This window comes from Aricia agestis, chromosome Z, assembly GCF_905147365.1.
Source record: "Aricia agestis chromosome Z, ilAriAges1.1, whole genome shotgun sequence".
Lineage (NCBI taxonomy): Eukaryota > Metazoa > Arthropoda > Insecta > Lepidoptera > Lycaenidae > Aricia > Aricia agestis.
In genome coordinates this window covers 27,136,068-27,150,448 of record NC_056428.1, presented here as the reverse complement: position 1 = coordinate 27,150,448, position 14,381 = coordinate 27,136,068, and the positions used below count along the sequence as shown (strand labels likewise).

The window sequence follows — 14,381 nt, the reverse complement described above, 5'->3', positions numbered from 1 at the left end:
CTAATATAATTGATGATAATAATTAAAGCTTTTATTGAAATGGTTTTTCAAAAAAAGCTTTAATTAAAGGAAAACTCGGATAGATATTGTATTCTTTACACGCACCAAATATTCTCACTATCAAGGTTATTAATTTTACCAACTTTTAATTGGAGTAACAAAACTTACTTTAATTAAATAATAAGCCAACTGCGAGACGGGCTTAGGAAATTGCCCTTAAATATTATTTTTTTTAGTATTAATTATAATTGTTGTTATAGCGACAACAGAAATACATAATCTGTAAAAATTTCAACTCTCTAGCCGTTCTTGGGTTACAGTCTGGAGACAAACAGACGGATAGACGGACAATATCTTAGTAATAAGGTCCCGTTTTTACCCTTTGGGTACGGAACCCTTCATATAATCAATAATAATATTAAAATAAAATAAAAATTTCAAGGCTCCCATACAAAAAATACAATTTTGACCTATTTTTGCTCTATACCGGTATGGAACCCTTAGTGCGCGAGTCCGACTTACACTTGGCCGTTTATTTTCCCTACAAGCTATATTGCAAAAGCATTAGCCCTAAATATTATTAAACAAGTTTCGTATTTCATATATTCTGAACAATATAATTGAAAATAATCATAACTTTGTGTCTTGATACATACTTATTTGAGTAAATAGTTGATAATTTCTAGGGTTCCGTACCCAAAAAGGTAAAAACGGGACCATATTCTAAGACTTCGTTGTCTGTTCGTCTATCTGTCTCCAGGCTGTATCTCAAGAACCGCTATAGCTAGACTTCTGAAAATTTCCCAGGTTGTGCACATCTTCTGTTGCCGCTATATGAACAAATATTGAACACAAAATAAAATAAATATTTAAGCGGGGTTCCCATAAAACAAACGTGATTTTTTCGGCCTTTTTTGCTCTATATCAATAATGGCAAGAGGTAGGCACTTGAATTTTTCACAAAGTCCTTTGTTATATGTGTTCCTACTAAATAATTATATTAAAATAAAATAAAAATTTAAGGGGGGCTCGTACGGTACGGAACCCTTCGTGCGCGAGTCCGACTCGCACTTGGCGGACTTGTAAAGACGATCTTTCTTTGACTAAGCCTTGTCCTTTATAAATCGGCCAAGGTATAAGATCGGTCTGAATCTTGCAATTTAATGACACGCAAAGCATTTGACAATATTTAATGATAAATTATGAAAAACAAAAGTGAGAACTTTAACAATTGGCGAAATTAACACTATGCTGCAATTAAAGAGGGAATATGCTAGCTTGCTCAGCTCAAAAACACCAAGGATTCTATGACGAAAACTCAAAAACCATTTTAGGGATACGTTACTTCAATTCTAAAGTCACTAGGACCTTGCAACATACAATAAGAGAACAGATATAAAAGCCCATTAGCACTTAGTCGCTCCATAAGCAATAGTCATTAACATTAATTGCAAGGATTATTTAAAGATTTGTTTCATAAAATGAGTGATATGAGTCTCATGGGTAGGAGACGTCATGGTCGGCCGAGCAAGGCGTCACGGCCTGAGGAACTCCCTACTTCACCTTCGAGAAAGTTCGGCAATCTTCGGGAGTCTTCGGCTGAAGGTATCATACTCAATTTGAATTTAATTATTATATTTATGCGCATACAAACGATTTTGGGGTTATGTTAGATGTTCCGAAATTCTAGCAGTGTGGGCAGCGCTATTTTAATTTTCATTGGTAGCTGAGACGTTAGATGGCACTGGCCAAAATACTATTTGGAGTTTAGGAACACACCAAAGAATTAATTCCGTCATTGGTGTTTTTGACAGCAGACATGGTGTAAAGACGTCAGATTCGAAACCGATCCGAACCCAAGTTTGGCGAATATTAACTGAAAGAAGTAAGGTATTATTAATTAAAGCCGAATTAAGTTCAAAAAATTTCATTGGAATAGTTCTACGTCAATTACCGCCTGGCTATTTAGTTTCTTTGTTTGCAATTGTAGATGCAACGAACCTAGCCCTGTCTTATCTACTCCCTTACCGCAAAATATATTCAGAGTTATAAACATATAAAGATCCTAAAGAATAATCCTTACGTCCTTAACATAAAGTCTTTATCAGGGGCAAAACAAAGAAAGATATGATAAGCGAAAGGTGCGTTGACAGTAATATCATTTGTTTACGTTTTAACAATGGTATTTACGTTACAAGTAAATTGTAACAATGAACTAAGTAAAACGTTAGCGGCGCCCGCGCAACCAACTGTGACACAATGTTACTCATTTAAATTGGCGAACTTACTAGCTGACTTCGGGGACGATACTGATTTCATGAATGATAGACCATGGGAATAGGGTCGCCCCTTGCAGGGTTGTTTCTGTGTAAAATGTATTATACACTTGTTGTATTTTATTTAGTCATAATGACACTGTAATTAATTTTATATATTTATATATTTTTTGTAATTTTTGGCAGTTCAATCGAATCGGCAATCGAAGCGATTTTCGAATTATGAGAATTATGATATTACTAGCTGTTGCCCGCGACTTCGTCCGCGTTAGTATAGTAGATCACGTCCAAAGTATTATTTATTGTACAAAAATATTCAATGTACAGCATTGATTGACTTTCCTACGATTTTATTATATATAGATATTCCGCGCGGCTTCGCTTGCGTAATTTAGGAATTTCACGCGACCGTACATTTTTCCGCAAAAAATAGCCTATGTCCCTTAACGTGGTCTATTCTTCATATTTGCCAAATAACATAAAAATTGTTCCAGTAGTTCTTAAGAATCTTAAGATAATAAGCAATTTCATATAATTTCCCCGGTTTTTTTTTCCACATTTTCCTCTATTTCTTCGCTCCTATTAGTTGTAGAATAATAAAATATAGTATATAGCCTTCCTCAATAAATAAGCTATCTAACACTGAAAGAATTTTTCAAATCGGACCAGTAGTTCCTGAGATTAGCGCGTTCAAATAAGCCCTTTCAAATATTTCCCCCGTTTTTTCCACACTTTCCTCTATTGCTTCGCTCTTATTAGTTTTAGCGTAATAAAATATAACCTATAACCTTCCTTAATAAATGGGCTATCTAACACTGAAAGAATTTTTCAAATCGGACCAGTAATTCCTGAGATTAGCGCGTTCAAATAAGCCCTTTCAAATAATGTCCCCCCGTTTTTTCCACATTTTCCTCTATTTCTTCATTTCTATTAGTCTAAGGGTTATAAAATATAGCCTATGGCCTTCCTCGATAAATGGGCTATCTAACACTGAAATAATTTTTCAAATCGGACCAGCAGTTCCTGAGATTAGCGCGTTCAAACAAACAAACAAACACACTAACAAACTCTGCAGAATTATAATATTAGTATAGATGAAGAAGTGAATCCTTCAACACAAGTTAAAGTTTACCTACCGTTGATTTCGACTTGACTAAGATTAAAACAATAAATTATTGACCATCCATCCATTTCTGATATTTTAATCTTCGTCATTGTAAATTTTGTACTGAAACAGTAATTTTACAATGAATGATTATTATGGATGGATTTACCAATACACACACACCACGCACGCATACCTTTAGAGATTGCTGAAAACAGGCTTAGGCATTCTAAACTATCATATGAATCAATGCACATCTCTAGGGGTTGTTAAAAACACTCGATTGCTTTGCGACTTTGACTACACATCTTTAGAAGTTGGTAAAAACAGACATGAGTCTAAACTCGTACCAAATATTTACGTGCTATTTACTAGAATACTGTGTATTAGTGGCGGTTGTTCCATTAGTTTAATTGGTGTGGCCATGGGATCGTCACTAACGAACCAACGACGAGGTGGCTGGGGACTCATCAAAATGGAATTTATGAACTAGTGCAGCATCTTACACCTTATACTTCGTTAAAGTTTTCATAATATCCATATTATATAATAGGTATTGTAAATGCGAAAGTGTGTCTGTTTGTAGGTATGTCCGTTACCTCTACACACCCAACGGATTTTGCTAAAAGGTATGGGAGATACTTTGAATCGCGGGAAATGACATAGGATACTTATTATCCCGGAAAAATGTACGGTTCCAGCACGATAAACGATGTTGGTGCGACTTAGTTGCGGGCGTCATCTAGTAAGTACCTGTATAAACTGTAAGTAGACCAAACTAAGGCTGCGTTTCCACCAGAGATGTGTTGCGAGGAATGTGTTTTTGAGAACCAATAGAATCGCTTCTTGACGTGGCCTCGCTCAGCGCTGCGATTCTATTGGATCTTAAACACATTCCTCGCAACACATCTCTGGTGGAAACGCACCCTAATGCGGTAACTAGTAACACATTTCTTTCATAATCAGTGTTAAAATCCCGCAGGAGCCACGACTTCTCCGCAATCGAAATTATATAATATCTCAGTCAAATTTCATCATTCATCAAAATCGGTCCAGCCGGATCAGTTTTTTAATAGTTTTTCCATCTCCAAAACCTTACAGTTTATTACAACCACGTGTATATTTGCTTATTTTCATAAAGTTTATATCCTTGAAGCTAGTTACTTGTTATAAACAAATGTTATTAAACTATTAGCAGATGGTATCTGTATGGGAACTTTGAATCTTTCAAACATATTTTACCTCTCATTTCTAGCAGATTGAACCTTATGTTATTGGCATAAAGGTTCTGTGAGAGGTATTATAGCTCTGATTGAAACCTTGGCCTTCAGAATGACATTAATTATGAGCGCCTAGGCCCTAGGATGTCTATTTTATCATCTACGAGTAGGTACATGCTTTGTTCCTAAGGCTGTACCTTCATTATTTTATAATTCAAACTGTAGAATCTTGAATATATTAATTGATAAAGTTTCGATGATTTTTATCTTTAAATTTTTTTGATTGCAGGGTTTTGAAAACGTTTGGCCCAAGTACTATGATTTATTTCAGCGAACTAGGTAGGCTACAGAGCCTACCTATCTCTAGGTACAGACCTAGAGATGTAAAATTCTGTACACTGGGATAAGTCTGTGTCACGCGGACAACCGCTGGTAGATGTTGGGGTGGGTTGATCGTGCCCGTGACTGTGCCTAAGCGGGGAGTGGAGCACCATGGGGTTTTAGTGGGTAATTCCTCGGAGAGCCCCACATAATATGGCTGATGTCCCCAATCCGCCGGGGATGCGCAAAGCATTCCCCTGGATGTAAAAAGGTATATACATACAGATTACAGACTTATGCAGGTTTTAAATGGCTATTTCGGTTCGTATAAAGTTACTCATATATTTGCGCAATATCTTATCAATAAAACAAATAAAAAGACGCATCGTCTTTTGGAATGGTTATCAGAAATTACTCCACCGGTTTACAAGACTGGTTTGTATGTGCATGACATGTATAATTTGTTCACTGTAATTCATATTTATCCGTAATATTATAATTGGGAAGAGTTTGTTTGTTTGTTTGTTTGTTTGAACGCACTAATCTCAGGAACTACTGGTCCGATTTGAAAAATTCTTTAAGTGTTAGATAACCCATTTATCGAGGAAGGCTATAGGCTATATTTTTTAACGCTAATACTAATATAAGCGAAGAAATAGAGGAAAGTGTGGAAAAAAACGGGGAGATTTTTTATTAAAAGGCTTATTTGAACGCGCTAATCTCAAGAACTATCAGTCTGATTTGAAAAATTCTTTCAGTGTTAGATAGTCCATTTATCGAGAAAAGCTATGGTCTAAATTTTATTATGCTAAGACTAACAGGAGCGAAGAAATAGAGGAAAATGTGGAAAAAACGGGGGAAATTATTTGAATGGCCTTATCTCACGAACTATTGAAGAAATTATTGTAAAACAATCGTTAGGTGTAACGAAGTGCGCTTAAATAACACGTGTTTGACATAGGTACTAGATGTGTTGCCTAGGTTTTAATTTTTTTGGCAGGAGTTTACGGGGTACGCAAATACATTACCCAATCAACAATGCCAATATCATTCTATTGTAATAGTTAACCAATCAAAAACGACAGTCAATAGATAAACTCCAAAAAACCTCCCAATTTGGGCACAAAACTAACAATGTCAGAAACTATAGTGGTCAGACCAACGCTCTCAAGCAATTAAGCAGCTAATTGTTAAAATGATACGCAATATTATAATGTTAATATACAAAGTTTATTTTGCGAAATTGTATTGCAGTTGTTGCTTTTTCAAGGTATTAGTCGTTGTGGATAGATTCTTCTGTTCTACTGGAAATGTTTATTCAAAAAGTATTTTCAGGACGTTTAGAGTTTAGACAAAATGCACATAAAGGTGCAAGTCGGAAGCCGGCTATATGAAGTTGCAGCAGACGACGTGTCGTCGCGACACTACTGGTTTCTATGTATTTCTATGAATAATTGTCAACAACAAGCCTTTAACCAACGAACAAGCCATGGTACTTAGATTTTTTCCACCAAACGCTTAAAATTTTTTGTAACAATAAACTATAACCATCGCCGAGCGTAACAATCAGTAGCTAAGTACTAGTAACAAAACTATGATTTCATCGCAACGGTTACTGGTGAGTAATGTTTTACCATAGCCCACCATGTTCAAGCCAACATAATAATTAAAATATTAATTAAAACGTTACATTTAAATGCATGAAGTTAATGAGATTTCAAATTGTAATTGACTTGGTACCTAGTGGCTATTTAGATTTTATTTGAGTTTTTTAATCAATACCCTTAGCAAAATACAATATGATATTATTATGTAAGTACCTATTTTGTTTCGTTGTAGAAATTCGAAATTTAAAATATGTGGGATTTGGTGGAGTCTTGCTGGCGCTTGCGTCAAAAACGTTTGCCTTTTGACAAATCTTAAACTTAGGTACGTTTTTGATTACGAACTTCGACATTAAAATTATGGAAATATTAGCCTACTTTTTAAAAATATATGAGTTAACTTTCTGCCGCGCACTGTAAAACTCTGGAATGAACTGTCACCAGCAGTATTTCCGCACCGATACGACCTGCAAACCTTCAAGAAAAGAGCGTATTCCCTCTTAAAAAGCCGGCAACGCACCTGCAGCTCTTCTGATGTTGCGAGGCGACGGTAGTTGCTTACCATCAGGTGACCCGTTTGCTCGTTTGCCCCCTTATTTAATAAAAAAAAAAGTTCAATAAGTTAAGTTAACCTAAGTTCAATTAGTATCTACTTTATCATAATCTAAAAACCAGTCCATGTAGGCCTTCTTTTAAACTTCGAAGATCCCTAGGACTGTGTTAGCACAATACTTTTAATTTTTGCATCTGAATTTTAAGCCCTAGAACTTTACTTAAATGTAGGCAATTACTATCGGTCACTTTTTAAATACACCGATCTTTGAATAAAAGCAAAGAGAAAGTATAACCAGTTGGTTATCACTTTGCCCGCCGACCGCCGTGGATTGGCACGACATTTGTTATCAATGCGTTATATAATAGAGAAACTTTTTGTTACATAGGCTAGAACTTATATTAGATTGTTGCAATCTATAATATACTAGACTTTGAGGAAGGCTAAGCAGAAACTAGGAGTTCTTAGGCCAATAAAGAGGAATTACAGGACTTTTATTACACTTTTCTCTACAAATTTCAATACACGATGTATCATGATTCATGATTCAAGTAGTAATTATTATTTTTCAAAAGCTTCTATTTATTACTTTCTTAATTCTCAATAATTCTTTTCGGAAGATCTTGAGAGCATCTCACGAAGGAAAGTCCAAACCACTTAACTAATTCCGAAAAAACTGAAGACAACCTGGAGAGCAGGATATATTGTGTACCAATGACAAGTAGCGACTGATATCCGGATTCGAACCCGCACACTTGTGCACGGGATGTGTTGGGTGTTTTTGTGTGCTTCCGTCTTATTGAGCCACCGGAACTAGGGTGAGTGCAACCCTTAGGGTTGCGTAACACCTTGTACGCAAAAGAGCAACCATTAGATGCTTGGAAGGCTCATTTATTCAAATTAACAGCTCTTGAAATAAGAGAAGAGCCTTCCGGAGAATTGAGAAGTAAAACAAGTAAGTTTTCTTCTTATTTCTTCATTAATTCAAATTAATCATTTCAAAATAAAGTAGCTAGTTACAAGAGTCAACCTATGTACCTATAAGTTACTATGTTATGTATTCTTTATATTCTATTATTTAGAAGTAGTAGCTGTAGATAGAAGCTGCTGAGCAGCAGATGTCAAATACGGAACCCCGTATCGTTAAGTCGGACTCGTTCTTTCTGTTCTTTACCCGTTATATTGTGCAAACCTGACGTTATCTGCTCTTTGGGCAAGTAATTAGACATCGTAAAGGTTTGAGGTTTCTTAAAATTTTTAAAATGTCGCATATCCGGCACGCAAACGGTGGCGGTTACTTGCCAATTGCGGTTTACAATGTCGCAACTTATAGGTTGGATAAGTGTTGGATAAGATCACGAATATCTTATGTCTGGTCTGAGATACATTTGACATTCGATATTTGTTCAATATTTCATTTCTCATTAGCCAAAGTGCGCTTGGGTTGTCTAAAAGAAATTGTAAGATGATAGCGTGTTTGCATTATGCTAATCCAGTGATCCAAAAGGACGCTGGCTTAAAACTAATATAAGTACTGGCATGCACTGAAATGCACTGAACTACAATCACATTATTCCAGCGCTGGATTGGATCAATGTATTGGAAAAATATAAACCGGCCATGAAATTAACATTAAACAAATCAACAAGCAAAAGCAGCTGAAATTCCTATATATATTTTCAGTAGAAGGCAAGATTTCGAAGGATTTCGAGTTTAGAGCATGTTCATGATTTCTTTTCCTTTGCCGTCAATAACTAGTACTAGTTTACAAATACGGATGGAAGATAGCTTTTACAGCTTAAAGGGAAACGAACAACCTATAGTTGGAGCTAAAACTGGTTGTGGCTTTCGAGTAAGCCTTACTTGGTATTGGGTGCGCTAGGTTTAAATGATGGCTATAGTAGGTACAAGAACTACAAGACGATGCAAATACTGAAGCCAATGATATGACTAGCTTTTGCTCGATATTTAGATTTTGCTTTGGCTGAAATGACTACATAAAGTAATTAGGAGATCTTGCTACTTACTTATCTATACATACATACATACATACATACATACATACATACATACATATAAATAAAATTGAAGTGTCTGTTTGTAATATTGAAAGAACCGTTTCTTACTACATGCATATGAATGTACTTATGATACATATACCAAAATAGCATTTTTTACAATTTTTGCCTGTCTGTATGTCTGTCTGTTTGTTCCGGCTAATCTCCGAAACGGCTGGGGCGATTTTGACGGGACTTTTTTTAGCAGAAAGCTAATGGTAATAAGGAGTAACTTAGGCTACTTTTTAACTGACTTTCGATAAAGGAGGAGGACATATTTTATAATATAACGGATAACTCCGCCGTTTGTGAACCGATTTCCAAAATTCTTTTGAATAGAGATGTAGCCTGGATACGGACAGACAGACAGGCTTCCAAGTTCCCATTTTTACTATTTGAGTAAGGACTAAGGAACCTTAAAACGGGGAAAAATTATCTTTTTTTATTATCTTCGTTATAATAATAATATATAAGTCGCGGGCAACAGCTAGTTAGTAAATAAATTTCCTTAATTCTTACTACTACAAAGATCCGTACCGTTTCCAGGTATTTTCTAAAACACACGTGAAAAAATACTTTAAAGGAGTTTTTTTTAATTGAGTGGACCTTTTCATTCAAACTAGAGATCGCCCAATGGTCGAAATTCGACCTTAGTTTCGACGACATTAGGACTACTACATATATTTTGTAAAAAAATATTGACTTTATCATATTTTTTTTACTCTTGTCTCTGGGACTCAGCTGATCTCAGACTGGCCGTGTAAGCATTGTCTAATCTTATATATAAAATTCTCGTGTCACAACTCACAATGTTAGGCCGCGTACTCCTCCGAAACGGCTTTACTGATTTTAACCAAATTTTAGATGCGTATTCAGTGGGTCTGAGAATCGGCTACTGAGTAAGTACTTTTTATATTGATAAGTGCATTAGTTGAATAAATAATAGTAAATATTATTACAACTCGAGACTGACAGCGACCATTGCTTGTGCGACGGGATAACGATGGACGTTGCCATGGTGACATACTTATTTAGTCATAATAATTAGGGTGAAAAACTTTATATATGGCAAAAACGTTTGCCGGGACAGCTAGTAGTATCTAAAAAAATCAATTTTCAATTTGTCACCTTGTTGTCAACAGACTTCAACCATAAATAAAAGAGTGTAATTCGTATGTATGTCGTCGTCGTTGTCACTCAAAAACTGTCATTTTTCCTAGTAGTAGTGTGTGTAATGTTTTATTTGTTATAAAATTTATGATAAAAGCATAATTTTAAAATAATGTTAGCTCGATGCACTCCTTCACTATATAAACTATAACTGAGCAAAATTTCATTCACCTACGTTTACCCATTTTTCGTCAAAAGGGATACAAAGTTTTTGGCTCACGTATTAATAATAATAATAATAAATAAATAAATAAATAAATAAACGTTTATTCCTCTTTTTTGACCATTACACCACAAAAATAATAGAAGATTATCAAAGGGTGGATTAAAGATTTAGAAGAAAAGCCAAATTTTGACTTATTCTCTTATCTTTGTTAATATCATCCTTTATATTAACAAAGATTTTAGAATAACAAAGATTTTAGCATAAAGGATTAAGACTGAATTACATAATTTCTACGATTCGAAGAAACTCGGTGATTTAAGAGGAAAACCACAGGACTTCTGGTGTTAATTATTGTTATTAATGAAACAATACTGAGTTCAAAGCTATAAATAATACTCAGCATTAATATGAGACTGAGAATAATATTTATGAGATAATAGGATAGATCAATGTGGTAATGCATACTATTGTTATAAATGCGAAAGTGTGTCTGTCTATCTGTTACCTCTTAATGCCTAAACTACAGTGCCGATTTTGCTGAATTTTGGTATATGGTATAGATATACTTTGAGTCTTGGGAATGGACATAGGATACTTTTATCCGGAAACTAAATACGGTTTTTTGGCACAACGTATAGTTGCTGGTTTCAGCCTAGCTAATAAATATAATAAAAATATAGTAGGTGCAATGTAATGCACGGTCTGCATAATAATATAAGGAAATCGTGTGTCTTTACTTTAAACACAAAAAATATAAAACACATACTGGAGGCTTTTATTGAATCTAAGGAAGGCAAGATCTAGTAGTGCTTCTATAGTGCCGAAGCATGCACAATCAAAAGGGTACGCTAAGTTTTAGGTTTCTAAAAAAACTCTTTAATTACGTCTTATCCTGTCTGCTCCTGATTGTATGGTCCTAATCAAGACTAAATTTTTAGTTAATTCAAAGTTCAATGCGGAATTAAACCCAAAGACTCAAAGACGAAAGCCATACTCTAAACCAGGGGTTCCCAAAATTATTTTGTCTAATCCCACACCTTTAGACCTTCAGCGCCTAAGGGGGCGTTATCGCCCACTTTTGGGAAAGACTGCTCTAAGACTAAACCAAACAAAAAATTTCAGAAATGGAACAACAGTCTATCGCAATATTATTATCATTAAAGCTTATATCAAAAGCAGGTATACATAATATTAAGCATAAAGCAGCTATATTACGTAGCTACGTAAAACAGGATGCCACCAGCTGGATATTAATATTGGATCGTTTCCGCCGTTTCTCGTTTCTAAAGCCTACTTATAGCCTGTGAACAAGTATGAAAGTTGTCTAATGACCGCTACAGACGCGTATAAAGTTCGCCACAGACGTGCGAAATAAAGATGTAGATTTTAAAAATATATTATATCCATAGCCAAACTTATAAAGTTCGTTATAAGCAAAGACTTCTATTTAAACTGAATCAAGTAGCCAATTGAGTTTTTGATACGTAACTTTATTCGCTTCAAAAAGCAAAAATATCGTTATACTTATAGGAAAGTTCACCATTGTCATTATTTAGTACAAATCATTATAAACTTAAAGTAATGCAATCGAAAAATTTATAATATTTTAAATACTTATATTAATTTTAACAACAAATAAAGCCTAAGGTTTAGGCTAAGTTGTTTGTTACAAATTAAAATTCTATTTTTTACTCATTGTAATTTGTAACATAATATTATTTTTATCAAAAAATTGAAATCGACTTCCAGGTCAAAAACAATAATAATATAATGAACAAAAAAGTATTAAATAATTATTACTATTCAATAAAGCCTTATGCAGTATTCTCCTAAACCTCAACTATATCTCTACACAATCTTCATAATTTTGAAGTCGGTACCAGCTAAAAATAGTGAGTTCTGTGACAAAATATTTTGTCAATTTTTGTCGATCAAGCAATGATAAAATTAATGTTCATGCGCCTATCTTTAAAGGCTCTAAAGTTCTGTTCAGTGACTTGATCTCATGATCAAGTTGCTAAGATCCTGAACACCAAGTTTGAATCATTTACTTTGAAATAACATTAAAATTTTAAAAATCGTTCGACAAATTTGATGATCATAATATTATTATGTATTATTATAGTCAAAGTGACGAAACGAGGCAAAAAAAGTCATGAGACGTTTTGTATTAAGTTTTGAAGTCTTGAATGAAAATTGATAAAGAACGTATATAGGTATAGAATAGCAACACGATACACCGTATATGTATGTTTTGTTCCAAATAATTAAAACAGTTTTACCGGTTAATATTATAATGAATTCACCTTGAAATTCAAATTCTTCTGGCTTAATATTTAAAGCAAAATATTTAAAGTATATTTCTTCTTTCGTTATTACTTTAATTCCTTATAATACTCAACATGAAATGAAAATAAATGAAAACTTTTATGGTCGAGAAATTATTTAAAACGTTTTCTAGAATATAGGTTCGATAAGCCATTAAAACATACATATACAGTTAGATATAGAACCTCCTCCTTTTTGCAAGTTAGTTAAAAACGAAACTAATTAATAATAATTGAGATCGAATATATAACGCTTCTCGTGATTTGGACTATAATATCTTCCTTTCTATGCCTTAAGTGGTGATCTTAAGTGAACTTTAAGGAAAGGGTAACATGCAAGACAGTGAAGCGCGCCTGTAATAAGAATGCCTTGAAAGAAATAAATCTCCTTACTTATGATGAACAATTTAACGTAACGCTGCTTGTCTCTGTCTGTCATATTAAAAAAGTTACGACAAACAAAGATAGACAAACTTTTATTATGAATATATTCACGCAGCGGGGATTTATACATTTCTGCGTTTGTGGCTCTATCTTTTTGGAGATAAGCAAAGAATTTTTAAGAAAAAAAGCATAAATTGGAGCCTTAGAATTTCGCAAGCCGCGTGCTACATATATAATATTTAGAAATAGATTTTAACGGGCCTGCTAGACCAGTTTATATTCTATTCAACCAAATATTTTATTCTGCTTCAAATGCTTGGTAAACTTTTAAAAAAATCAAAGGCACGTTCGTCAAATGATTAACGGCTTCACTTCTTCGCCACGGTATAAGGATCAAAGTTGCATTTTGGCGATACAATAACGCTCTACATAGAGTTGTACTAACTAACAAGCCTGTTTCTTGCCGTTTCTTAGATGAATACAGCCTTAAAAGCCTTATTTTTAGTCGATGATATATAATGTACAAGCTTTAGTGATCCATCCAAATCGGAATAACAGTATAACAGCTGCCATACCAAGTAGTAAAACATTTCCAAAACATTCATTGTTTACAAATTCAAGCGGTGCGAATACGTGTCATTATTAAAGGCATTAAAATATTTTAAATGGACCGCGGGAACTTACCTCTTTCCTGAAACTCGGCTCTGCAGCCGGTGGCCGCTAGCACGAACAAGAGGGCCACTATCATTGTCACTCACGCGACAGCACGCATCAACACATGTCACAGGATTGTCACACGTCACAGTTTTTGACACACATTTGACGAAGGCACGTCAGCTTCGCTCGCAAGCACAACTTGTATGGGACTGGCGGAGCCGGCGCGTACGCACCACTTCGACATAGAGCAAAAAACAGACGCGTCACAAGGTTAAAGTAATGGGCACAATTTGTAAGTATTCAGTTTGGTTATTAAAGTAATAGTATTATGGAACTGACTTTGCTAATTCATATTAGCTATTTAGTATAATTAGAATTCGTAGTATCGAAATAGTAAAGAGAAATAAAAATAAAAAGAGAACTAAATCAGGACCCAAAATTCATAATATTATTATTTTCTTTCATTGCGTCTTTACTAGACAAATTATAATAATATTATGAGACTGAGCAATTTCAATATTTCAATCTTCATTCAACAATC

The 14,381-nt window shown here is 34.4% G+C and overlaps 1 protein-coding gene across 1 annotated transcript in view; it reads right to left on the bottom strand.

Annotated features, from left to right (window-relative positions):
* The window catches only part of LOC121738399 (epidermal growth factor receptor), a 126,237-nt gene extending 112,212 nt beyond the window's left edge, over window positions 1-14,025 (bottom strand). The window contains exon 1 of the mRNA XM_042130419.1: window positions 13,868-14,025. Coding sequence (XP_041986353.1) covers window positions 13,868-13,931 — 64 coding nt within the window. The 5' untranslated portion in view covers window positions 13,932-14,025. The remainder of the gene's footprint in view (window positions 1-13,867) is intronic.
* Between the last annotated feature and the right edge of the window lie 356 nt (window positions 14,026-14,381).